The sequence below is a fragment of the Pristiophorus japonicus genome, chromosome 24 (genome assembly GCF_044704955.1).
Source record: "Pristiophorus japonicus isolate sPriJap1 chromosome 24, sPriJap1.hap1, whole genome shotgun sequence".
Lineage (NCBI taxonomy): Eukaryota > Metazoa > Chordata > Chondrichthyes > Pristiophoridae > Pristiophorus > Pristiophorus japonicus.
Genome location: NC_092000.1, coordinates 19,198,808 through 19,224,863, shown reverse-complemented (window position 1 = coordinate 19,224,863; position 26,056 = coordinate 19,198,808). Strand labels below are relative to the sequence as shown.

At 50.3% G+C, this 26,056-nt stretch overlaps 1 protein-coding gene across 1 annotated transcript in view; it reads left to right on the top strand.

Annotated features, from left to right (window-relative positions):
• Positions 1-1,844: 1,844 nt before the first annotated feature.
• Positions 1,845-26,056, top strand: part of LOC139237771 (adhesion G protein-coupled receptor E3-like) — a 63,996-nt gene continuing 39,784 nt past the window's right edge. Inside the window, exons 1-7 of the mRNA XM_070866955.1 lie at positions 1,845-1,923; positions 8,738-8,923; positions 10,112-10,281; positions 12,199-12,399; positions 15,917-16,146; positions 17,277-17,343; positions 25,301-25,392. Of these exons, the coding sequence (XP_070723056.1) occupies positions 1,845-1,923; positions 8,738-8,923; positions 10,112-10,281; positions 12,199-12,399; positions 15,917-16,146; positions 17,277-17,343; positions 25,301-25,392 (1,025 nt within the window). The remainder of the gene's footprint in view (positions 1,924-8,737; positions 8,924-10,111; positions 10,282-12,198; positions 12,400-15,916; positions 16,147-17,276; positions 17,344-25,300; positions 25,393-26,056) is intronic.

Genomic DNA, 26,056 nt, shown 5'->3' with positions numbered 1-26,056 from the left:
CGCCTTTTTAATTAACTTTGTGCCTGCCCGCTACATTTTACTGATGTGTGTACATGGACGGGAGCAGAAGGTCACTGACCAATAAATTGCATCACGCTCGTCGGGCACTGCCGGGGACACCTAAAGCCCCAAAATGGTGGATAGGAAGCATGCACGATCACACGTGCGATCTCCCTTCCTCCCGCCAACACCACCCCCTGCCCCCATCAGCCCCCACTCACCCCCCACCATCCCCTGCACCCACAATCCCTCCACCCCCAATCCCTCCATCCCAACCCTCCACCCACAATCCCTCCACCCCCAATCCCTCCATCCCAACCCTCCACCCACAATCCCTCCACCCCCAATCCCTCCATCCCAACCCTCCACCCCATCCCCTCCACCCTAACCCTCCACCCCCATCCCCTCCACCCACAATCCCTCCATCCCAACCCTCCACCCCATCCCCTCCACCCTAACCCTCCACCCCCATCCCCTCCACCCACAATCCCTCCATCCCAACCCTCCACCCACAATCCCTCCACCCCCAATCCCTCCATCCCAACCCTCCACCCCATCCCCTCCACCCCATCCCCTCCACCCTAACCCTCCACCCCCATCCCCTCCACCCACAATCCCTCCAGCCCCAATCCCTCCATCCCAACCCTCCACCCTAGCCCTCCACCCCCAATCCCTCCGACCCATCCCCTCCAACCCCATCACCTGCAGCCCCATCCCCTCCACTCCATCCCCTCCACCCCATTCCCTCCACAGCATCCCCTCCACCCCCAATCCCTCCATCCCCAATCCCTCCCCCCATCCCCTCCACCCTAACCCTCCACCCACAATCCCTCCACCCCATCCCCTCCACCCACAATCCCTCCACCCCTAATCCCTCCATCCCAACCCTCCACCCCATTCCCTCCACACCATCCACTCCACTCCCATCCCTCCACCTCCATCCCCTCCACCCACAATCCCTCCATCCCAACCCTCCACCCCAATCCCTCCACCCCCATCCCCTCCACCCACAATCCCTCCACCCCAATCCCTCCATCCCAACCCTCCACCCCATCCCCTCCAGCCACATCCCCTCCACTCCCATCCCTCCACCCTCATTCCCTCCACTCCATCCCCTCCACTCCCATCCCTCCACCCTCATTCCCTCCACCCCCAATCCCTCCATCCCAACCCTCCACTCCATCCCCTCCACCCCCATCCACTCCACCCCCAATCCCTCCACCCCATTCCTCCACCTCCATTCCCTCCACCCCATCCCCTCCACCCCATCCCTTCCACTCCCATCCCTCCACCTCCATCCCCTCCACCCCAATCCCTCCTACCCATCCCCTCCACCCCATCCCCTTCACATTATCCCCTCCACTCCCATCACTCCACCTCCATCCCCTCCACCCCAAATCCCTCCTACCTATCCCCTCCAGCCCCATCCCCTCCACCCCCAATCCCTCCTCCCCATCCCCTCCACCCTAACCCTCCAGCCCCATCCCCTCCACTCCCATCCCCTCCACCCTCATTCCCTCCACCCCCGTCCCCTCCACCCCATCCCCTCCACCCCCAAACCCGACCCAATCCAGAACACCCGGGTCTATTGCTTTGAGAGCTGAGGCCCAATGTCAAGAGCGGCTCAGACCTCCCCATTCTGCCGCAAGATATTTGCAATGTGCCCCCGCCCCCTCCCCCTGACCCCACCCCCAGCTCCCCCCGCGCCACCTCCTGCACGCCCGAATTTCTGGCCCGGTGTCCCTTGCATTAAGGGATCTACACCCTCCTTTAATGCACTTGTTTGCAGCAGCACCTCCAGCTCCTAAGCATCACAATGAGCCGGGTTGGTCCGCTGTATCACAATGAGCCGAGTCGGTCACCTGCATCACAATGAACAATTAGCTATTCTTACTGTCAACCACCACAACTTCCTCTTGTGTGGTGAGCGACAGCTGGGTGACAGCATTTCCTTCCCTGGATTTTGCTCCCTTGCCAAGTGTGCTGCATCCAAAACTCTTCGAGTCGTAGAACACTCACAGCACGGGAGGCCATTGGGCCCGGCAAACCTTCTGCCTCCCCCAGCCCCTCAGGCCGTGCATTCCAGAACCCAACCACTCGCTGCGTAAAAAAGTTTTTCTCATGTCGCCTTTGGTTCTTTTGCCAATCACCTTAAATCTGTGTCCTCTGGTTCTCGACCAATGGGAACAGTTTCTCTCTATCTACCCTGTCCAGGTCCCTCATTGATTTTGAACACCTCGATCAAATCTCCTCTCAACCTTCTCTGCTCTAAGGAGAGCAACATTTTCTTTTGTATACCTCAACAAATGATGCAAGAAGGAACTTGCATTTATATAGCGCCTTTCCTGACCTCAGCATGCCGCAATGCACTTTACAGCCAATGAAGTACTTTTTGAAGTGTCCTCACCGTTGTAATGTAGGAAACACGGCAGAAAATGTGCGCACAGCAAGCTCCCACAAACATGGTGGTCTGCATAAGTGTCAGCTGTGGCTCAGTGAGTAGCATTCCTGCCTCTGAGTCAGAAGGTTGTAGGTTCAAGTCCCACTCCAGAGACTTGACCACACAAATCTAGGCTGACACTCCCAATGGAGTGTTGCACTGTCGGAGGTGCTGTCTTTCGGATGAGATGTTAAACTGAGGCCTTGTCTGCCCTCTCAGGTGGTCTGGCCAATATTAATCCCTCAATCAACATCACTAAAACAGATTATCTGGTGATTATCACATTGCTGTTTGTGGGAGCTTGCTGTGCACAAATTGGCTGCTGCTTTTCCCACATGACAACACTCCAAAAGTAAAGTGCTTTGGGATGTTTGGTGGGTTGTGAAAGGTGCTATATAAATGCAAGTCTTTCTTTATCTGATTCTGGCTGATGGCTAAATATTGGGTCAGAACTCCACTGCTCTTCTTCAAATTGTGGCAATATATCTTTTACAGCCAACTGAGAGGGCAGACAGGGACCTGGTTTAAATCTCATTTGAAAGACAGCACCTCAGACAGTGCAGCACTCCCTCAGTACTGCACCAGAGTGTCAACCTGGATTATGTGCTTAAATCTCTGGAGTGGTATTTGAACCCACAACCTTCTGACTCAAGAGGTGAGTGTGCGACCCACTGAGCTCAATGAGGACCTGGCCCATCACCTGAGTTCATTGTGCAGCTATGAATTGGAAGCAGAGTAACCTCATTTTTACCAGAATCCGAAAAGCAAGACTAAATTCGCCTTCATCCAAAACTCGGCAGCCTGTGTCCTAACTCGCACCAAGTCCCATTCACCCATCACCCCCTGTGCTCACTGAACTACATTGGCTCCCGGTTAAGCAACGCCGGGATTTCAAATTCTCATCGTTGTTTACAAATCCCTCCATGGCCTCGCCCCTCCCTAACTCTGTAATCTCTTTCAGCCTCTCAACCTCACGAGATGTCTGCGCTCCTCTAATTCTGCCCTCTTGAGCATCCCTGATTATAATCGCTCAACCATCGGTGGCCGTGCCTTCAGCTGCCTAGGCCCCAAGCTCTAGAACTCCCTCCCTAAACCTCTCCGCTTCTCTACCTCTCTCACCTCCTTTAAGACGCTCCTTAAAACCTACCTCTGTGACCAAGCTTTTGGCCACCTGCGCTAATTTCTTCTTATGTGGATCCGTGTCAAATTTATTTGTTTTGTCTTAAAACACTGCTGTGAAGCGCCTTGGGACGTTTTACTACGTTAAAGGCGCTATATAAATACAAGTTGTTGTTCTTCTTCTTATCACAACAGCATTTATATAGCGCCTTTTATGTAGTAAAATGACCCATAGAGGCTTAACAGGAGCGTTGTCAAATAAAATTTGGCACCGAATCACATAAGGAGATTTTGGGACAGGTGACCCAAAGCTTCATCAAAGAGGTCGATTTTAAGGAGCGTCTTAAAGAAGGAGAGCAAGGTGTGGAGGTTTAAGAGGGAATTCCAGGGCTTGGGGCCCAGGCAGCTGATGGGGCAAAGGAAATCGTGGATGCTCAAGAGGCCAGAATTGAAGGAGCGCAGGGATTTGGGAGGGTTGCAGGGCTGGAGGAGGTTACAGAGATTGGGAGGGGTGTAGGGATGGAGGAAGTTATGGAGATAGGGAGGGGTGTAGGGCTGGAGGAAGTTATGGAGATAGGGAGGGGTGTAGGGGCTGGAGGAGGTTACAGAGATAGGGAAGGGTGTAGGGGCTGGAGAAGATAACGGAGATAGGGTGGGGTGTAGGGCTGGAAGAGGTTACAGAGATAGGGAGGGGTGTAGGGGCTGGAGGAGGTTACAGAGATAGGGAGGGGTGTAGGGGCTGGAGGAGGTTACAGAGATAGGGAGGGTGGTAGGGGTTGGAGGAGGTTACAGAGATCGGGAGGGTTGTATGGGCTGGAGGAGGTTACAGAGATAAGCAGGGTGGTAGGGGCTGGAGGAGTTTACAGAGATCAGGAGGATTGTAAGGCTGGAGGAGGTTTCAGAGATCGGGAGGGTTGTAGGAATGGAGGAGGTTTCAGAGATCGGGAGGGTTGTAGGAATGGAGGAAGTTACAGAGATAGTGTGGGGTGAGGCTATTAGGACACTAACATATTCCATGCCCCATACATACACACTATTACTATCTCCTTTTGCCTCACACCCTCATCCCTTTTGTCTCTCTAATCTCTGTTTCTTTCCAACCTATCACAGACCTTTCCTTTTGTTCTTTCCTCTCTCCCCTTTCACTGCCCCTACACTTGCTTAAAAACCTGTTAGATCTCTAACTTCTGACAAAGGGTCTCTCCACAGATGCTGCCTGACCCGCTGAGATTTCCAGCATTTTCTGTTTTTATCCCATACTTTTCACACTCATCTTTACTGGTGGCCCTCGAGCTCAGGGATCAGAAATCTAACAGAGCTTTGTCGTTTGTGGTAAACGTAGAGGTTTAATGCGTCAATAATATCTCCTGGACTCCTGCATTCATTTATTATTTTTTAATTCATGCTCGAGATATGAGCATCGCTGGCAATTCCAGCATTTATTGCCTATCCCTAACTGCCACCTTCTTGAACCGCTGCAGTCCGTGTGGTGAAGGTGCTCCCACAGTGCTGTTAGGGAGGGAGTTCCAGGATTTTGACCCAGCGACGATGAAGAAACGGCTAATATATTTCCAAGTCAGGATGGTGTGTGACTTGGAGGGGAATGTGGAGGTGGTGGTGTTCCCATGCGCCTGCTGCCCTTGTCCATCTAGGTGGTAGAGGTTGTGGGTTTGAGAGGTGCTGCCGAAGAAGCCTTGGCGAGTTGCTGCAGTGCATAGAAGAAGAAATGACGGCAGGTGACCAAAGCTTGGTCAAAAAGGTACCTTTTAAGGAGTGTCTTAAAGGAAGGTGGAGAGGTTTAGGGAGTTCCAGGGCTTGGGGCCCAGGCAACAGAAGGCACGGCCACCAATGGTTGAGCGATTATAATCAGGGATGCTCAAGAGGGCAGAATTTGAGGAGCGCAGACATCTCGGGGAGTTGTGGGGCTGGAGGAGATTACAGAGATAGGGAGGGGCGAGGCCATGGAGGGATTTGGAAACAAGGATGATAATTTTGAAATCGAGGCATTGCTTAACCAATGTAGGTCAGCGAGCACAGGGGGTGATGGGTGAGTGGGACTTGGTGCGAGTTAGGACACGGCAGCCGAGTTTTGGATCACCTCTAGTTTACGTAGGGTAGAACGTGGGAGACCAGCCAGGAGTGCGTTGGAATAGTCAAGACTAGAGGTAACAAAGGCAGGGATGAGGGCTTCAGCAGCTGATGAGCTGAGGCAGGGGCGGAGACGAGTAATGTTACGCAGGTGGAAATAGGTGGTCTTGTTAATGCCATGGATATGTGGCCGGAAGCTCATTTCAGGGTCACACATGACACCAAGGTTGAGAACAATCTAGTTCAGCCTCAGACAGATGTTGGGGAGAGGAATGGAGTCAGTGGTTAGGGAACGCAGTTTGTGGTGGGGTCCGAAACCAATATCTTCGGTCTTCCCAATGTTCAATTGGAGAAAATGTCTGCTCATCCAGTCGGACAAGCAATCTGACAATTAGGGGTCGAGAGAAGTGGTGGTGAGGTAAGGCTGGGTGTCATCAGCGTACATGTGGAAACTGACGTTTGTGGATGATGTCGCTAACGGGCAACACGTAGATGAGAAATAGGAAGGGGTCAAGTATAGATCCTTGGGGGAGATCAGAGATAACGATGCGGGAGTGGGAAAATAAGTCGTTGCAGGAGATTCTCTGGCTACGATTAAATAGATAAGAAAGGAACCACCCAGTCCCACCCAGCTGGTCGACGGTGGAGAGGTGTTGGAGGAGGATGGAATGGTAAACCATGTGAAAGGCTGCAGACAGGTCGCGAAGGATGAGGAGGGACAGTTTACCTCTGTCACAGTCACAAAGGATGTCAGTTGTGACTTTGATGAGAGCCGTTACGGTACTGTGGCAGGAGCAGAAACCGGATTGGAGGGATTCAAACATGGGAAAGATGGGCGTGGATTTGGGGGGGAACAACACGTTCAAGGACTTTGGAGAGGAAAGGGAGGTTGGAGATGGGGCGGTAGTTTGCAAGGACGGAGGGGTCGAGGGTTTTTTTTTTGGAGGAGAGGGGTGATGACGGCAGATTTGAGGGAGAGGGGGACAGTACCTGAGGGGAGAGAACCGGTAACAATGTCGGCTAACATGGGAGCCAGAAAAGGAAGTTGGGTGGTCAGCAGTTTGGTGAGAATAGGGTCGAGGGAGCAGGAAATGGTCTCATGGACAGGATGAACGCTGAGAGGTCATGAGGTGAGATTGGAGAGAAACTGGAGAAAGATGCGAGTTCAGGGCTGGGGCAGGTTGCGCTGGAGGTGGAGGGAGTGAATCTTTAAGGTGGTTGATGGGCACCTAACAGCTGCTTCCATTTTGCAGAGTTTTTCCCACAATAAGACTCCAATCATCACACCCAGGTTAAACTGGGAGTATAGGAGCAGGGAGGTCTTACTGCAGTTGTACAGGGCCTTGGTGAGGCCACACTGGAATATTGTGTTCAGTTTTGGTCTCCTAATCTGAGGAAGGACGTTCTTGCTATTGAGGGAATGAAGCGAAGGTTCACCAGACTGATTCCAGGGATGGCTGGACTGATATATGAGGAGAGACTGGATCAACTGGGCCTTTATACACTGGAGTTTAGAAGGATGAGAGGGGATCTCATAGAAACATATAAGATTCTGACTGGACTGGACAGGCTAGATGCGGGAAGAATGTTCCCGATGTTGGGGAAGTCCAGAACCAGGGAACACAGTCTTCGGATAAGGGGTAGGCCGTTTAGGATTGAGATGAGGAGAAACTTCTTCACTAAGAGAGTTGTTAACCTGTGGAATTATCTACCGCAGAGAGTCGTTGAGGCCAGTTCGTTAGATATATTCAAGAGGGAGTTAGATATGGCCCTTACGGCTAAAGGGATCAAGGGGTATGGAGAGAAAGAGGAAAAGGGTACTGAGGGAATGATCAGCCATGATTTTATTGAATGGTGGTGCAGGTTCGAAGGGCCGAATGGCCTTCTCCTGCACCTGTTTTCTATGTTTCTATGTAAGATGCTCTTCATGCTTACAGCAAAGCTTAACGGCACTGATCCCCACTGACCTGCAGCAAACCTGAACTGTTAACAATACTTTGAAACAGAAGTGTAAATTTGTACCCAAGACTGTGTTCAATAAAGCTTTCTTTTGGTCCAGTAATGTCTCTGAAAGTTCTCTGACATATAACTGGGCTGCCTCTGAGTGACTGTGCAAGGTCAAATTACCCCAAATAACTCCAGCTGCTCTCCTCTATTGCTAAACTTCTAAATGTGGATTAAACTCACGCTTGAAGTTTTCAGCTCCACCTCCACCTCCACCTCCTCTCTCTCCCCCTCCGAAAGCCCCCTCTTTCCCCTTTCTCTCTCTCCCCCTCCGATTCTTCTCACTCCCCCCTCTCTCTCTCTATTTCCCCCTCCAATCCCCTCTCACTCCTCCTCCTCTCTCCCTCTCTCTCTCTCCCACTCCAATTCCCTCTCACTCGCCCCCTCTCTCTCTCTCTCTCCCCCTCGAATTCCCTCTCTCTCCCCCTCTCTCCCTATCCGATCCCCTCTCTCCCCCCTCCTCTCTCTCTCTCCCTATCCGATCCCCTCTCTCCCCCTTCTCTCCCCCCCTCCTCTCTCTCTCTCCCTATCCGATCCCCTCTCTCCCCCTCCCCCCCTTCCATCTTTTCCCCCTCCCTGCTCTCTGCTCCCCCCTGCCGGCATGGATCAGGTGATGCTCTCTGCGCGGAGCCGAGGAAAGCATGTCCCGTAGAGCGGTGGGGTACAGCGCACGTGCGGTCTCGGTAACAGCACGCATGCGCAGAAGCTCATGCAGATAATCATTCCGGGGATAAACATTGTCCAGGACTCTGGGGGGGAATTCCCCTGCTCTTCTTCGAAATAGTGCCATGGGATCTTTTACATCCACTCGAGAGAGCAGACGGGGCCTCGGTTTAACATCTTGTCCAAAAGACGGCACCTCCGACAGTACGGCGCTCCCTCAGCACTGCACTGGGTGAGTCAGCCTGGATTTATGTGCTCAAGTCCCTGGAGTGGGACTTGAACCCACAACTTTCTGCCCCAGAGGCGAGGGTGAGCCACAAGTTGGTATATGTGAGTCATCGGTAGGCGTTTGCAAACCGCCAGTGCATTGTGGACCAGGGATTGGCTAAAATGTCCTTTATTTTGTGCCCGATGTCTGAGCAGGACGTGCTGTTGTTGCGTTCATCTCGTACAACAAAATGGATTCCCTTCAGAACGGGGATTTCATTGAGAACAAAAGTGCAAGGCCGTATCAGCTGACCTCAGGAATAGTTTCGGCCACAATCGGAAACTGGAAGAACCATGAGCTCAGCGAGAGAATCAATCTCACCCTGAAACATAAAAAGGTTTGTTTTCTCGGTCAGGACCCGCACTCCGAAAAAAAAATCCCACTGTCGTGTCGATGGGGAGAAAAATAATGATTGAAGAGCAGAGTAGGGAGCACCCCAATGGTAAATGAGCTTATCCAAAGCTTGGCTGCCCGTGTCTTAATTCGCACCAAGTCCCGCTCACCCATCACCCCCTGTGCTCCCTCATCTCCATTGGCTCCCAGTCCGCCAACACTTCAATGTTAGAATTTCCATCCTTGTTTTCAAATCCCTCCATGGCCATGATTCCCAATTATTACTGTAACCCCCTCCAGCCCCTACACCCCTCCCTATCTCTGTAACCCCCTCCAGCCCCACAATCCTCCAAGACCTCTGTGTTCCTCCAATTCTGGCCTCTTACGCATCCCTGATTCTCATTGCCGGCCGTACTTTCAGCTGCTGAGCTCTGGAATTCCCTCCCTAAACCTCTCTAACTCTCTCTCCTCTTTTAAGTTCTGGTCGCCATATTATAAAAAGGATATAGAGGCACTGGAGAGGGTACAGAGCAGATTTACAAAGATGATACCAGAAAGGGGAGGCTATACATATCAGGAAAAGATGAACAGGCTGGGTCTCTTTTCTCCTGAAAACAGAGGACTGAGGGGTGACCTAATAGAGGTCTTTAAAACTCCAAAAGGTTTTGATAGAGTGGATACAGAGAGAATGTTTCCACTTGTGGGGAAGAGCATAACTAGAGGCCATCAATATAAGATAGTTACCAAGAAATCCAATCGGGAATTCAGAAGAAACTTCTTTACCCAGAGAGTGGTGAGAATGTGAAACTCGCTACCACAGGGAGTGGTTGAGGCGAAGAGTATCGATGTATTTAAGGGGAGGCTGGACAAGCGTATGGGGGAGAAGGGAATAGAGGGTTTATGCTGATAGATTTAGATGAGGAAAGACGGGAGGAGGCTCGAGTTGAGCATAAACGCCGGCATGAACTGGTTGGGCCAAATGACCTGTTTCCGTGTTGTATATCCTGTGTAAGACGCTCCTTAAAACCTATCTCTTTGACCAAGCTTTAGGTCACCTGCGCTAATATCTCCCTATGTGGCGCGGTGTCAAATTCTTTTTGCTAACATTCTGGTGAAGCACCTGGGGAGGTTTGACTGTGTTGAAGGTGCTATATAAATGCGGGCTATTGTTGTTGCTAACTCATATCTTCGACAAGTTCCGATCGCTGATGGGCGTCCCGTGTGTGTTTATTGGAGCCGCACAAGCGGTGCAAGTTACTGGTCCCCCGAGGGATGTGACGTGATCAAGTCCAACAAAACGCACACCGTCTGTGGCTGCCACCACTTGTCCAGTTTTGCCATTCTCTTGGCAACTTTTGAGGTAACAGTGATTGAACAACTTCGCTCTCCAAAAACAACCGGGGCAAATTCAACCTAAGCCGCGCGTCGGGGATCCCATGGGATCGGGTGGAGTGTACACCCCCTGCCCCCCGGGCACAGTCTAAAAATTAGAGCCAGACCTATGGGAGTGAAATTAGGAAACACTTCTACACACTAAAGGGTGGTAGAAGTTTGGAACTCTCTTCCGTTAATGGCAATTGCTGCTCGATCAATTGTTCATTTTAAATCAGAGATTGATAGATTTTTGCGAACTAAAGGGATTAAGCGATACGGGACAAAGGCGGGGTATATGGAGTTAGGTCGCAGGTTAGCCATCATCTCACTGAATGGCGGAGCCAGGCTCGAGGGGCTGAGTAGCCTACTCCTGTTTCTGTGTTCCTGTATTACTCCGTTGACTTCAGTGTGGTGGGGGGGGGGGGGTTAAAGAGCAGCGTTTCACCCGATCTGGTCAGTATCCCGATGGGCGTGTTTCGGTTGAAATTGCCCCCAATAATTCCGAAATAAACAATTTCTGTAGATACTGTGAATCATTTTCTTTTACTCATTCTTCTCTCCTCCGCTGAAAGCTGTGGCTGTTGCCTGAGTGTCGTTCCGCAGGCTCAGTGGGCAGCGCACTCGCCTCTGAGTCGGAGGGTTGTGGGTTGGAGTCCCACTCCAGAGACTTGAGCACAAAAAGTCTGAGGGAGTGCTGCACTGTCGGAGGTGCCGTCTTTAGGATGAGACATTAAACCGAGGCCCCATCTGCTCTCTCAGGCACTATGTCCAAGATGAGCAGGGGAGTTCTTCCCGGTGTCCCGGCCAATATTTATCCCTCAACTACCATCACTAAAAACAGATAACCTGGTCATTATCACATTGCTGTTTGTGGGAGCTTGCTGAGCGCAAATTGGCTGCCACGTTTCCCACATTACAACAGTGACTGCACTCCAAAAGTACTCTTTCCCTATCAGCATTGTGGGAGTGCCTTCACCACACGGACTGCAGCGGTTCCAGAAGGCGGCTCACCACCACCTTCTCGAGGGAAACTAGGGACAGGGCAATAAATGCCGGCCTTGCCAGCAATGCCCACATCCTGTGAATGAATTTTAGAAAAAGGCCAGTTGAGCCAATGTCGTGTTTCCGTGCTGTCGGTTCGATGTTACCGGTGGCCTTTGCTGGTCCGTGAGGGTGTGAGGTAGGTGTTGGCTGCGATGGGCTTGTCGAAGATCTTGCTGCACTGGAGGAGCGGGGAGGGGGGGAAGAACGTGAGGGGGAGTCACTGTTTGGGCTCACTGTATGAAGCACAGCCATTTCAATGAAGTGTGAGCGCCCATGGATCTGTCAAAAAAAAGAAAGACTTGCATTTATATAGCGCCACCGGATGTCTCAAAGCTCTTTGCAGCCAATGAAGTACTTTTTGAAGTGTCGTCACTGTTGTAATGGGGGAAACACGGCAGCCAATTTGTGCACAGCAAGGTCCCACAAACAGCAATGTGATAATGACCAGATAATCTGTTGTTTTGTTATGTTGAGTGAAGGATAAATATTGGCCAGGATACTGGAGACAACTCCTTTGCTCTTCGAAATAGTGCCATGGGATCTTTTATGCCCACATAAGAGGGCAAGCCAGGGTCTCGGTTTAACATCCCATCCGAAACACAGCACCTCCGACAGTGCAGCACTCACTCAGCACAGCACTGGGAGTGTCAGCCTAGATTTATGTGCTTTAGTCACTGGAGTGTGACTTGAACCCACAACCTTCTGACTCAAAGGCAAGTGGGCTGCCCATTGAGCCACGGCTGACATTAATGAGCACTGGAGCAAGGAGCCATTGTCCTCTGGAGAGGAGGGGTAGAAAGCAAAGTTTTGTTTTGATTAAATTCACTTCAATTGGTTGTCGTTTGTATCCATGTGCTGACGGCAGGATGATGTGGATCAACCCCTCAATGTGATAACGTTTGTCGGCATCATCACGTCGCTGGTGTGCTTGGGACTCGCTATCGCCACCTTCCTGTTCTGCACCCAAGTTGCCAGCCACAACACCACCATCCATATCAACCTGTGCATCACACTGTTCCTGGCCGAGCTACTCTTCCTGATCGGAATTAACAGAACCAGCAATAAGGTGAGAGGGTCTCGGGATGACCAACGCCCTTCTAAATATGTTCCATTCAATTACAACGGAACGTCGTATAATAATCTTCCTTTACAAAGGGGCTCCCCTCAGATCAGTGAATTACACAGGATATACGGCACAGAAACAGGCCATTCGGCCCAACCAGTCCATGCCGGCGTTTATGCTCCACTCGATCCTCCTCCCGTCTTTCCTCATCTAAATCCATCAGCATAACCCTCTATTCCCTTCTCCCTCCATGTAAATTCCTCCACCCATATCCACGGCCACCCCCTTGACTTTGCAATCTCTCGTGGCCTTTCTATTCCAATCGTATCAATTAAAGATAAAGCCATCTCTGACCATTTCCTTGTATCACTGTCGACCCACATTCCCCCTTCCCCAATCCAAACCCACTTCCTTCTGCATCTGCCCCGGGAAAAAAAATCTCTCCAAACTCTATTACAACTGCACTTATCAACTCAAAACTGTCCAACCTTTGGCCCTCTTTTAACAATAAAATTTCTTCAGCCACCAATCTGCTCAATCCCACCTCAATATCACCTTTGATGCCTTAGTCCCTATTAAAGTGATTACTCTCTCCCACCCTTGTCCAGCCTCTCCTTAAATGCATCGATACTATTCGCTTCAACCACTCCCTGTGGTTGCAAGTTCCACATTCTCACCACGCTCTAGGTAAAGAAGTTTCTCCTGAATTCGCTATTGGTTTCTTGGGATTATTTTATATTGATGACCCCGAGTTCTGGTCTTCCGCAAAAGTGGAAACACTCTCTCTGTATCCACTCTATCAAAACCTTTCACAATTTTAAAGACCTCTATTAGATCACCCCTCAGCCTTCTTTTTTTCTAAAAGAAAAGAGACCCAGAATGCACCCTCCAATTGGAGTTGAGGCACATTGAGCAAGGAGGTTGGGCGTTCATTCCAATTGGGTCACTGGGCATAGTCGGAGAACGTTTACAACGCAGTTAATCAGTTCCGAGATCAGCCCAGCTCACTTCCTGGGAACTTTTTGAAGCTGTTGCAGGTATTATGTCAATTGTGGCTCAGGGGGTGGCACACTTGCTTCTGAGTCAGAAGGTTGTGGGTTCAAATCTCACTCCAGGAACTTGAGCATATAAATCTAGGCTGACACTCCCAGTGCAGTGCTGAGGGAGTGCTGCACTGTCAGAGCTGCTATCTTTTGGTTGAGATGTTAAACCAAGGCCCCGTCTGCCCCCTCTAGTGGACTTTAAAAATCACATAGCACTATTTCGAAGAAGAGCGGGGGAGTTCTCCCCAGTATCCTGGCCAATATTTATCCCTCATCCAACAGATTATCTGGTCATTATCATATTGCTATTTGTGAGAGCTTGCAGTGTGCAAATTGGCTGCTGCGTTTCCCACATTACATAAGAAATAGGAGCAGGAGTAGGCCATACGGCCCCTTGAGCCTGCTCTGCCATTTAATACGATCATGACTGATCTGATCATGGACTCAGCTCCACTTCCTTGCCCGCTCCCCATAATTCTTTATCCCCTTATCGTTTAAGAAACTGTCTGTTTCTGTCTTAAATTTATTCAATGACCCAGCTTCCACAGCTCTCTGAGGCAGCGAATTCCACAGATTTACAACCCTCTGAGAGAAGAAATTACTTCTCATCTCAGATTTAAATGGGCGGCCCCTTATTCTAAGATCATGCCCTCTAGTTCTAGTCTCCCCCATCAGTGGAAACATCCTCTCTGCATCCACCTTGTCAAGCCCCCTCGATAAGATCACCTCTCATTCTTCTGAATTCCAATGAGTAGAGGCCCAACCTCCTCAACCTTTCTTCATAAGTCAACCCCCTCATCTCCAGAATCAACCGAGTGAACCTCCTCTGAACTGCCTCCAAAGCAAGTACATCCTTTCGTAAATATGGAAACTAAAACTGCATGCAGTATTCCAGGTGTGGCCTCACCAATACCCTGTGTAGCCATAGCAAGACTTCCCTGCTTTTATACTCCATCCCTTTTGCAATAAAGGCTAAGATTCTATCGGCCTTCCTGATCACTTGCTGTACCTGCATTCTAACCTTTTGTGTTTCATGCACAAGTACCCCCAGGTCCCGCTGCACTGCAGCACTTTGCAATCTTTCTCCATTTAAATAATAACTTGCTCTTTGATTTTTTTTCTGCCAAAGTACATGACCTCACACTTTCCAACATTATACTCCATCTGCCAAATTTTTGCCCACTCACTTAGCCTGTCCATGTCCTTTTGCAGATTTTTTGTGTCCTCCTCACACATTGCTTTTTCTCCCATCTTTGTATCATCAGCAAACTTGGCTACGTTACACTCAGTCCCTTCTTCCAAGTCGTTAATATAGATTGTAAATAGTTGGGGTCCCAGCACTGATCCCTGCGGCACCCCACTAGTTACTGGTTGCCAACCAGAGAATGAACCATTTATCTCGACTCTCTGTTTTCTGTTAGTTAGCCAATCCTCTATCCATGCTAATATATTACCCCCAACCCCGTGAACTTTTATCTTGTGCAGTAACCTTTTATGTGGCAACTTGTCAAATGCCTTTTGGACAACAGTGATTACACTCCAAAAGTACTTCATTGGCACCACCACCTCCACGTTCCCCTCCGAGTCACTACCCACCCTGACTTGGAAATATATCGGCCTTTCCTTCATCGTCGCTGGGTCAAAATCCTGGAACGTCTCCCTAACAGCACTGTGGGAGCACCTTCACCACACGGACAGCAGCGGTTCAAGAAGGCGGCTCACCACCACTTTCTCAAGGGCAATTAGGGATGGGCAATAAATGCTGGTCTTGCCAACGACGCCCATATCCCCAGAATAAATAACGGCACTCTTAAAATGGATGTAAAGACAATAAAGGTTGCCATGGTAGAATCATAGAAATTTACAGCACAGAAGGAGGCCATTCGGCCCATCGTGTCCGCGCCGACCAACAAAGAGCTACCCAGCCTAATCCCACTTTCCAGCTCTAGGTCCGTAGCCCTGTAGGTTACGGCACTTCAAGTGCACATACAAATACTTTTTAAATGTGGTGAGGGTTTCTGCCTCTACCACCCTTTCAGGCAGTGAGTTCCAGACCCCCACCACCCTCTGGGTGAAGACATTTTTCCTCAAATCCCCTCTAAACTTCCTACCAATTACTTTAAATCTATGCCCCTGGTTGTTGACTCCTCTGATAAGGGAAATAGGTCCTTCCTATCCACTCCATCTAGCCCATTAAAAATCTTATACACCCCAATAAGGTCTCCCCTCAGCCTTCTCCGTTCCGAAGAAACCAACCCTAGCCTATCCAATCTTTCCTCATAACTAAAATTTTCCAGTCCAGGCAACACCCTCGTAAATCTCCTCTGTACCCTCTCCAGTGCAATCACGTCCTTCCTGTAATGTGGTGACCAGAACTGCACGCAGTACTCCAGCTGCGGCCTAACCGGTGTTTTGTGTGCGAGGGTGAGATTGCGCGAGCCAAAGGGGCCGTGTTCATTTTGTGTTCTTTGTTCCAGGTTGCGTGTGGGATCATCGCGGGTTGCTTGCACTACCTGTTTCTCGCCGCCTTTGCTTGGATGTGCGTGGAAGGAATTCACCTTCACCTCATGGTCCGAAACCTCCAGAGAATCAGCGACTCCTGGGGCCGCAGGGTGATGCGATGGTTCATGTATCCGTTTGGGTACGGAGTGCCCGCCGCCATCGTGACCGTATCCGCGGCAACGTACCCCGCTGGTTACGGATCGCAGCGGTAAGTAACGTGCAGAATTGGCGGGCGGGAAAAGGCCAGGCAGTCCGGCAAGTGGTGGAGATGGCGGGGTTGGATTGGGACGTGTTGTTGAAGAAGCCTTGGCGAGTTGCTGCAGCGCATCTTGATGGCTGGAGCATCCTGACCAGACCCTGCACCCTCCCAGAACCCCCTGTTTCCTCCCCCTCCCCCACTGCCATGTGATCTCCTGGGAGAGCCGCAAAAACCAGAGAAAACCCCCAACAAGAAGAAAAGAGTTACATTTAAATAGCGCCTTTCACGACCTGAGCTCAAAAATCGAGGCTGACGCTCCAGTGCCATCATCATCATGGGCAGTCCCTCGGAATCGAGGAAGACTTGCTTCCACTCTTAACATGAGTGGAAGTCCAATACGAGAACCACAGTCTCTGTCACACTCCAGTGCAGTGCTGCACTGTCGGAGGTGCCGTCTTTCAGATGAGTCGTTAAACCCAGGCCCCGTCTGCCCTCTCAGGACGCAAATGATCCCGCGGCACTATTTCGAAAAAGAGCAGGGGGAGTTAACCCTGGTATCCTGGCCAATATTTATCCCTCCATCAACATCAATAAAGGCAGATTATCTGGCCATTATCACTCTGTGAGAGCTTATAACAGTGACTACACTTGGCTGTATAGGCTTTGAGACGTCCAGCGGTCGTGAAAGGCGCTATATAAATGCAAGTCTTTTTTTTCTTCTTTTGGGCACTTTATACACGTCCTGTTCAATCATTTCTGTTTGCGGCGAGTACGGATGCATGCGACATTAAAGATTAACCAGTGAAAGGGTTGGTCGCTGTGCTTATATGCTTGTCACACGCGTCCACAGTGCTTCTGTGTGAGGTCAGTCAGCACGGACTGGGCTCAGAGTGCTATCCATAACGTACAGAACCTTTAGATCGTTGAGTAGAGCTTGCATTTCAGCAGCCCCTTTTCACGTAACCAGATATCCCACGGCAGAAATCAGGCAAGGAGTCAGGAGCAGCTTCAAGTGGCACTCAAAGACAGGGTCAAGGTTGAAGATGTTGGGGAAGTGGGTGAGGCAGCGAGACAGAGGGACGCCCCCACAATGTGCCTGACCAAGTTTACATTCTGTCCTCTCTGTTACGTTGCAGCTGCTGGCTGACGATCAAGCATGGATTTATCTGGAGTTTCATTGGCCCAGTCTGCGCAATGATTCTGGTAACTATGTCATCATTCCGCTGTTCGGACCGAGGGTCAGAGATTCCTCAAGCAAAGCCCACTTTATGCTCAGCCCGAACCTTTTTGGCTGACGTAACAGCGCCATCTTGCAGCTACTCAGCAGATAGGTGGTGCTGGGGCGGGGGAAGAGGTACGAGAGGTGGCGACGATGCGGTGCAAAGAGATCGGGGAGGGGGGTAACTTTGTCCTAAGTCACTGGGTGGGAGGCCCTCGGGATTGGCCGGTTTAACACCCCGCCCCAATGCTGACTTCAATGGGGCAGTAAAATCAGGCCGGGCGTAAAACCAGAGTTGCACCCAATCCCGTCGGGGTTCTCGACAGGCGCGGAGGATTAATATGGTCCCCGTAGGTTCTGCGGAGACTTTCGAAGGAAGAAGGTATGGTTTAGAGAGAGCGCCCTGGAATGCGGAGCCACAGGCTTTAATGTTCCGCCATCAATGATGGATTGAAGGGGGAAGGGGTAGGAAGAGAGAGAGAGAGAGAGAGAGAGTGGACAGCGCACACTGGGGTGCTGATGATAATTGAGTACGGTAGTATAGTGGTTATGTTACTGGGTTAATAATCCCGAGACTTGAATTAATGATCTGTGGGACATGAGTTCAAATCCCACCACAGTAACTGGGGAATTTAAATTTAGTTAATTAAAAATAAATCTGGATTACAGAAAGCTAGTATCAGTAATGGTGACCATAAAACTACTGGATTGTTGTTTTAAAACCCATCGGGTTCACTGATGCCCATTCGGAATTAAATCTACCGTCCTTACCCGGTCTGGGCCAATTTGTGACTCCAGACCCACAGCAATGTGGTTGACTCTTAACTGCCCTCTGAAATGGCCCAGCGAGACACTCAGTTATATGAAAGAAAGATTTGGATTTATATAGCGCCTTTCACAACCACCGGACGTCTCAAAATGCTTTACAGCCAATGAAGTAGTTTTGGAGTGTAACGCGGCAGCCACTTTGTGCACAGCAAGCTCCCACAAACAGGAATGTGATAACAACCAGATAATCTGTTTTTAGTGATGTCTGAGTGAGAGATAAATATTGGCCAGGACAGCGGGGATAACTTCCCTGCTCTTTGAAATACTGTCGTGGGATCTTTTACGCCCACCTGAGAGAGCAGACAGGGCCTCTGTTTAACGACTCAACCGAAAGACGGCACCCCTGACAGTGCAGCACTCCCTCAGCACCGCACTGGGAGCGTCAGCCTAGATTTCTTTTGTGCTCAAGTCCCTGGAGTGGGACTTGAACCCACAACCTTCTGACTCAGAGGCGAGAGAGTGCTGCCCACTGAGCCACGGCTGACACTAAATGAGGCGGCTCACCGTCACCTTCTCGAGGGCAATTAGGGATGGCCAATAAATGCCGGCCTTGCCAGTGACGCCCACATCCCAGGAATGAATAAGTTTGAAGAAAGCCCTACTCGTGGTCTCCCTGTGTGTGCCGGTCCACCGAGAACTTGCCAGCTAATGTCGCCGAGAAGACGAGCGGACGCGCGAATGCGGCCTCCCGGCCTGCAACGCACGCCGTCCCACTATTGGCTTTTCCCGTCGTCCGGAACAACAACAACTGGCAGTTAGGGTTGGGAGAGGTAGTGATCCGTCCTTACTATACAGTATAAATGCACACGAGGCCCATGCTTGAGAGAAGGTCAGTCTGTGACCTGTCCTTTATTTCATAGCACTCAAGTGGAAGTGGGTGGAGCTTCCTCTTTTATATCTGAAGGTCCAGGTTAGGAGTGTCTCCCAAAAGTTCACCACCTAGTGGTCATTGTTCTCACAGTGTACAACTTAGGTCAGATTATACATGGGTTACAATGCTGGTTGAATATATGACATCACCTCCCCCCCCAAAGTCTTATTGGGATCACAGGTTAAGTCTCTCTGGTGGTTTACGCTCCCTTGTAGAACGCCTGAGTTGGGGCTCCGGTTGTTGGGCTGTTTGCAGTGCCTCAGGCCTGTCCGGACTGCCCACAGTGACTGGGCTCTCCTCCCCTTGGTTCCTGTGTTCGGTCACCTGTGGGGGAGTGAACTCTACATCGTGTTCTTCCTCTGCTTCTTCTATGGGGTTGCTGAATCTCCTTTTTGTTTGATCCATAGGTTTGCGGCAGATTTGTCCATTGGTAAGTTTAACTACCAGAATCCTATTCCCCTCTTTGACAACCACAGTGCCTGCGAGCCATTTGGGCCCTGCAGCGTAGTTGAGGACAAAAACTGGGTCATTTACATCAATACATCGCGCCCTCGCATTCCTGTCATGGTAGTCATATTGTGACTGGCGCCTGCTCTCGACAATTTCTTTCATGGTGGGGTGTATAAGGGATAACCGGGTTTTGAGCGTCCTTTTCATTAGCAGCTCTGCGGGTGGAACCCCTGTGAGCGAGTGTGGTCGGGATCTGTAGGCCAACAGGAGGCATGATAAGCGGCATTGTAGGGAACCCCCTTGGATTCTGAGCATCCCCTGTTTGATTATCTGCACTGCTCGTTCTGCCTGCCCATTTGAGGCCGGCTTGAACGGTGCCGTTCTAACATGGTTAATTCCATTGCCTGCCATGAAGTCCTGGAATTCAGTGCTTGTGAAGCACGGGCCATTGTCGCTGACCAAGATGTCCGGTAGACCGTGGGCGGCGAACATTGCCCGTAGACTTTCTACCGTGGCAGAGGATGTGCTTGAATTTAAAATGTCACATTCGATCCATTTGGAGTAGGCGTCTACAACAACTAAAAACATTTTCCCCATGAAAGGACCTGCATAATCCACATGGATGCGTGACCAAGGCTTGGTGGGCCATGGCCAGGGGCTAAGAGGGGCTTCCCTGGGCGCATTGCCCAGCTGGGCACACGTGTTGCACCTGCGAATACAAAGTTCAAGATTTGCGTATATCCCTGGCCACCAAATGTGTGACCTGGCAATTGCCTTCATCGTGACAATGCCCGGGTGCCCATTGTGGAGTTCTCTGATGAACACCTCTCTGCCCACCTGGGGCATGACTACGCGGTTTCCCCACAGTAGGCAATCGGCCTGAATCGAGAGTTCATCCCTGCGCCTGTAAAATGGTTTAAATTCCTCAGGGCATGCCCTGTACGTGGCTGCCCAGTCCCCATTCAGGACACATTTCTTGACTAGAGACAATAGCAGGTCTCTATTTGTCCAGACTTTAATCTGACGGGCTGTCACGGGTGAGCCTTCGCTTCCGAAAGCTTCAACAGCCATGACCATCTCAGCAGCATGCTCGGTAGCCCCCTCAGTGGTGGCTAGTGGGAGCCTGCTGAGTGCATCGGCACAGTTTTCGGTGCCCGGTCTGTGCCGAATTGTGTAGTCATAGGCAGCTAACATGAGTGCCCACCTCTGTATGCGGGCCGATGCGTTTGCATTTATGGCCTTGTTGTCGGCCAAAAGGGACGTTAGGGATTTGTGATCTGTCTCCAGCTCAAATTTCCTGCCAAACAGGTACTGGTGCATTTTCTTCACCGCATATACACATGCGAGCACCTCCTTTTCTCCCATCCCGTAGCCCCTTTCTGCCTGGGACAGACTTCTGGAGGCAAAAGCTACCGGCTGTAACTGACCCTTGACATTGACATGCTGCAACACACACCCGACACTATAGGACGATGCATCGCACGTTAACACAAGTTTCTTACATGGGTCATATAGCGTTAACAGATTGTTGGAACATAACAAATTGCATGCTCTATTAAAAGCCCTTTCCTGGCTGTCCCCCCAGACCCATTCGTGACCTTTGCGTAGGAGCACGTGTAGCGGCTCTAGCAGCGTGCTCAAATTGGGAAGAAAGTTACCAAAATAGTTCAGGAGCCTCAGGAATGAACATAGCTCTGTCATGTTACGGGGTCTGGATGCTCTCTGGATCGCTTCCGTCTTGGACGCAGTAGGTCTGATCCCGTCTGCTGCTACCCTCCTCCCCAGGAATTCTACCTCTGGAGCTAGGAAGACGCACTTCGCCTTTTTCAGTCGCAGCCCTACCCGGTCCAGTCTGCATAGCACCTCCTCCAGGTTGTGGAGGTGTTCTTCAGTATCGCGACCCGTGATGAGGATGTCGTCCTGAAAAACCACCGTCCCTGGAATCGACTTGAGGAGGCTTTCCATATTTTGTTGGAAGATCGTGGCGGCCGAGCGAATCCCGAGCGGACATCTGTTGTACTCAAACAACCCCTTGTGTGTTGTGATGGTGGTCAGCTTCTTTGACTCACTCGCCAGCTCCTGGGTCATGTAAGCTGAGGTCAGGTCCAATTTTGAAAAAAGTTTGCCACCGGATAGCAAAGAGGTCCTCCGCTCTCGGTAGCGGGTACTAGTCTTGGAGTGACACCCGATTGATGGTGGTCTTGTAATCGCCACATATCCTGACCGACCCATCCGCCTTGAATTCGACTGGCGAGATGATGCCTTCCCTCAGCAGGCAGTCCAATTTGCCTTCTATCTTTTCCCGCATCACGTACAGCACCGCTCTGGCCTTGTGGTGTACTGGCCTGGAGTCCAGATTTATGTGAATCACTACCTTGGCCCCCATGAAAGTGCCAATGCCGGGTTGAAATAATGAGTCAAATTTGTCCAGGACCTGTGAGCATGATACTCGCTCCACAGAGGAAATTGCATTGACATCGCTCCATTTCCAGTTCATGACAGCAAGCCAACTCCTCCCCAGTAGTGCGGGACCGTCCCCTGGGACAATCCAGAGTGGCAGTTTGTTCTCCGAATCTTTGTGGGTCACGACTACCGTGGCACTGCCTAGCACCGGAATGATCTGCTTTGTGTAAGTCCGTAGCTGTGCGTCAATCGGCGATAATTTTGGCCTCCTGGCCTTGGACGCCCATAACTTTTCGAACTGTTTGATACCCATCAGGGACTGGCTGGCCCCCATGTCTAGCTCCATTGATACTGGGATGCCATTGAGGAGCACTTTCATCATTATCAGTGGCGTCCTGGTGTATGAACTGTATACGTGCTCCACATGAACTCGCTGAACTTCAGCTTCCAGCGATTTCCCCCAGCGTTCATTTCTGCAATTTCTGCAGGTATTTTGCTCACCTCTGCAAACTCCAGCTGAGTGTGTGCCTCCACGCCTCCAGCATGAGCTGCTGTTTGAAACAAAAGGTCCCTTGCCAGTCGATCGTCCCTGACTGCCTCTGTTATTGCTAGTGGCCATGCTCGCGTGGTTTAAATCCCAGTTTCTTGTCGCCATTGATACGTCCTTACTATACAGTATAAATGCACATGAGGCCCATGCTTGAGAGAAGGTCAGTCTGTGACCTGTCCTTTATTTCATAGCACTCAAGTGCTGGAAGTGGGTGGAGCTCCCCCTTTTATATCTGAAGGTCTAGGTTAGGAGTGTCTCCCACAAGTTCACCACCTAGTGGTCATTGTTCTCACAGTGTACAACTTAGGTCAGATTATACATGGGTTACAATGCTGGTTGAATACATGACATGTAGGACGGGGCAAAGTCTTGGAAGAGTTGATGGACGAGGACAAGGATCAGGCCTTCAATCAGTGAAGGGAGGAATATATAGCGGACAGAGCTGCAAGGATTCCAGTCACAATATGTCCTGGTTTTAATTACTGTCAGGAGGTAAGCAGGGTTGGACCATTCCATTCACCACGCTTTAGGCAGGGTCTCGAGGCCTTAGGGAGTGTTCAGTGGAGGCATGCAAAAGTGTATAAAACCGGAGTGGGACTGTCTCATCACACCTCAAGCTGGATCCTGCACTCACATCTGTTTAGTTGACCTGATACTGCACCCTTCACAGTGGCACTCAATGTGACTGCCCCCATGATGGTTGGGACGGGCTAGATAGAGTGAGATTCTACCCAGAGTATGCTTTAGAACCATACATCACTTGGAGAGCATTGGAACAGTCAAGATTGCAATAGTCAGTGGAGGCCATAAATATAAGATAGTCATCAATAAATCCAGTAGGGAATTCAATAACAACTTGAATTCAAATAGCGCCTTTAACACAGTGAAACATCGCAAGGCGCTTCACAATAGTATTATGAGGTAAAAAATTTGACACTGAGCCACATAAGTAGAAATTATCGCAGGTGACCAAAAGCTTGGTCAAAGAGGTAGGTGAAGGAGGAGAGAGATGTAGAGAGGTTGGAGAGTTTTAGGCAGGGAGTTCCAGAGTTTTGGACCCAGGCAACAGAGGGGATTAAATGTAGTATCTCCAAATTTGCGGATGACACTAAGTTGGGTGGCAGTGTGAGCTGCGAGGAGGATGCTGTGAGGCTGCAGAGCGACTTGGATCGGTTAGGTGAGTGGGCAAATGCATGGCAGATGAAGTATAATGTGGATAAATGTGAGGTTATCCACTTTGGTGGTAAAAACAGAGAGACAGACTATTATCTGAATGGTGACAGATTAGGAAAAGGGGAGGTGCAAAGAGACCTGGGTGTCATGGTACATCGGTCATTGAAGGTTGGCATGCAGGTACAGCAGGCGGTTAAGAAAGCAAATGGCATGTTGGCCTTCATAGCGAGGGGATTTGAGTACAGGGGCAGGGAGGTGTTGCTACAGTTGTACAGGGCCTTGGTGAGGCCACACCTGGAGTATTGTGTACAGTTTTGGTCGCCTAACCTGAGGAAGGACATTCTTGCTATTGAGGGAGTGCAGCGAAGGTTCACCAGACTGATTCCCGGGATGGTGGGACTGACCTATCAAAATAGACTGGATCAACTGGGCTTGTATTCACTGGAGTTCAGAAGAATGAGAGGGGACCTCATAGAAACGTTTAAATTTCTGACAGGGTTAGACAGGTTAGATGCAGGAAGAATGTTCCCAATGTTGGGGAAGTCTAGAACCAGGGGACACAGTCTAAGGATAAGGGGTAAGCCATTTAGGACCGAGTTGAGGAGGAATTTCTTCACCCAGAGAGTGGTGAACTTGTGGAATTCTCTACCACAGAAAGTTGTTGAGGCCAATTCACTAAATATATTCAAAAAGGAGTTAGATGAAGTCCTTACTACTCGGGGGATCAAGGGGTATAGTGAGAAAGCAGGAATGGGGTACTGAAGTTGCATGTTCAGCGATGAACTCATTGAATGGCGGTGCAGGCTAGAAGGGCCGAATGGCCTACTCCTGCACCCATTTTCTATGTTTCTATGTTTCTAAAGCACAGCCACCAATGGTTGAGCGATTATAATCAGGGATGCTCAAGAGGGCAGAATTTGAGGAGTGCAGACATCTCGGGGGGTTGTGGGGCTGGAGGAGATTACAGAGATGGGGAGGGGCGAGGGCCATGGAGGGATTTGTAAACCAGGATGAGAATTTTGAAATCGAGGCGTTGTTTAACCGGAAGCCAGTGTAGGTCAGCGAGCACAGCGGGTGATGGGTGAGCGGGACTTAGTGCGAGTTAGAACACGGACAGCCGAGTTTTGGATCACCTCCTGTTTATGTAGGGTGGAATGTGGGAGGCCGGCCAGGAGTGCGTTGGATTAGTCAAGTCTAGAGGTAGCAAAGGCATGGATGAGGGCTTCAGCAGCGGATGAGCTGAGGCAAGGGCGATGTTATGTATGCAATAAAGGTTCAAACTGAGTACTGTTTAACTAAGCAAGGTACAATCTTGCTTCTGTTTTATTTTGGCCCAAAGTGCCTGATTCACAAAATGGCTGGCCTTTTACACCAGAGCAGCACCATGTATGTGCTGCTCAGTGGCCTCCAACAATGACACCATCTGGTGGCCACAAACAGCATGTGCATATGACAGGTGATGTTACGCCGTTGGGCCGAATGGCCTGTTTCTGTGCTGTCAATGCGAAGTGATTCTGTGTAACTGCCAGAATACTCAGTGGGAGGGTCTGGATACGTCCTATCACAATACGTCCCATGGCACCGCTGGTTTGCATATACCTGCGTTTATGGCGTGATCTTCCTTCATGGTTTTAAATGATTTTGCTGCCGCTTGCTTTCTCCGCAGTTCAATACGGTCCTGTTCGCTGTGACGCTCTGGATACTGAGGGCACAGCTCACCCGCCTGAACACCGAAGTCTCAAAAATTAAGGACATGAGGCGAGTGAACCCAGAGTCCAGAACTGGAGCGTTAGTCTGGAGCTAACCTTCTTAGAGATCAACCGAGAACTTCAGCTGTTTTCCTTCTTTCCCTCTCTCCTCTTCTGGGACACTTGGCACGCGCGCCCCAGTACCCGAGTGGCAGCAGGTTATTCATAAGAACATAAGAAATAAGAGCAGGAGTAGGCCATACAGCCCCTCGAGCCTGCTTCACCATTTAATACGATCATGGCTGATCCGATCATGGACTCATGTCCACTTCCCCGCCCGCTCCCCATAACCCCTTATCCCCTGATCAGTTAAGAAACTGTCTATTTCTATCTTAAATTTATTCAATGTCCCAGTTTCCACAGCTCTCTGAGGCAGCGAATTCCACAGATTTACAACCCTCTGAGAAAAGAAATTTCTCCTCATCTCAGTTTTAATTGTGGGGCCCCTTATTCTAAGATTATGCTCCCTGGTTCTAGTCTCCCCCATCAGTGGAAACATCCTCTCTGCATCCACCTTGTCAAGCCACCTTATAATCTTATACGCTTCAATAAGATCACCTCTTAATCTTCTGAACTCCAATGAGTAGAGGTCCAACCTACTCAACCTTTCCTCATAAGTCAACCCCCTCATCCCCGGAATCAACCGAGTGAACTTTCTCTGAATTGCCTCCAAA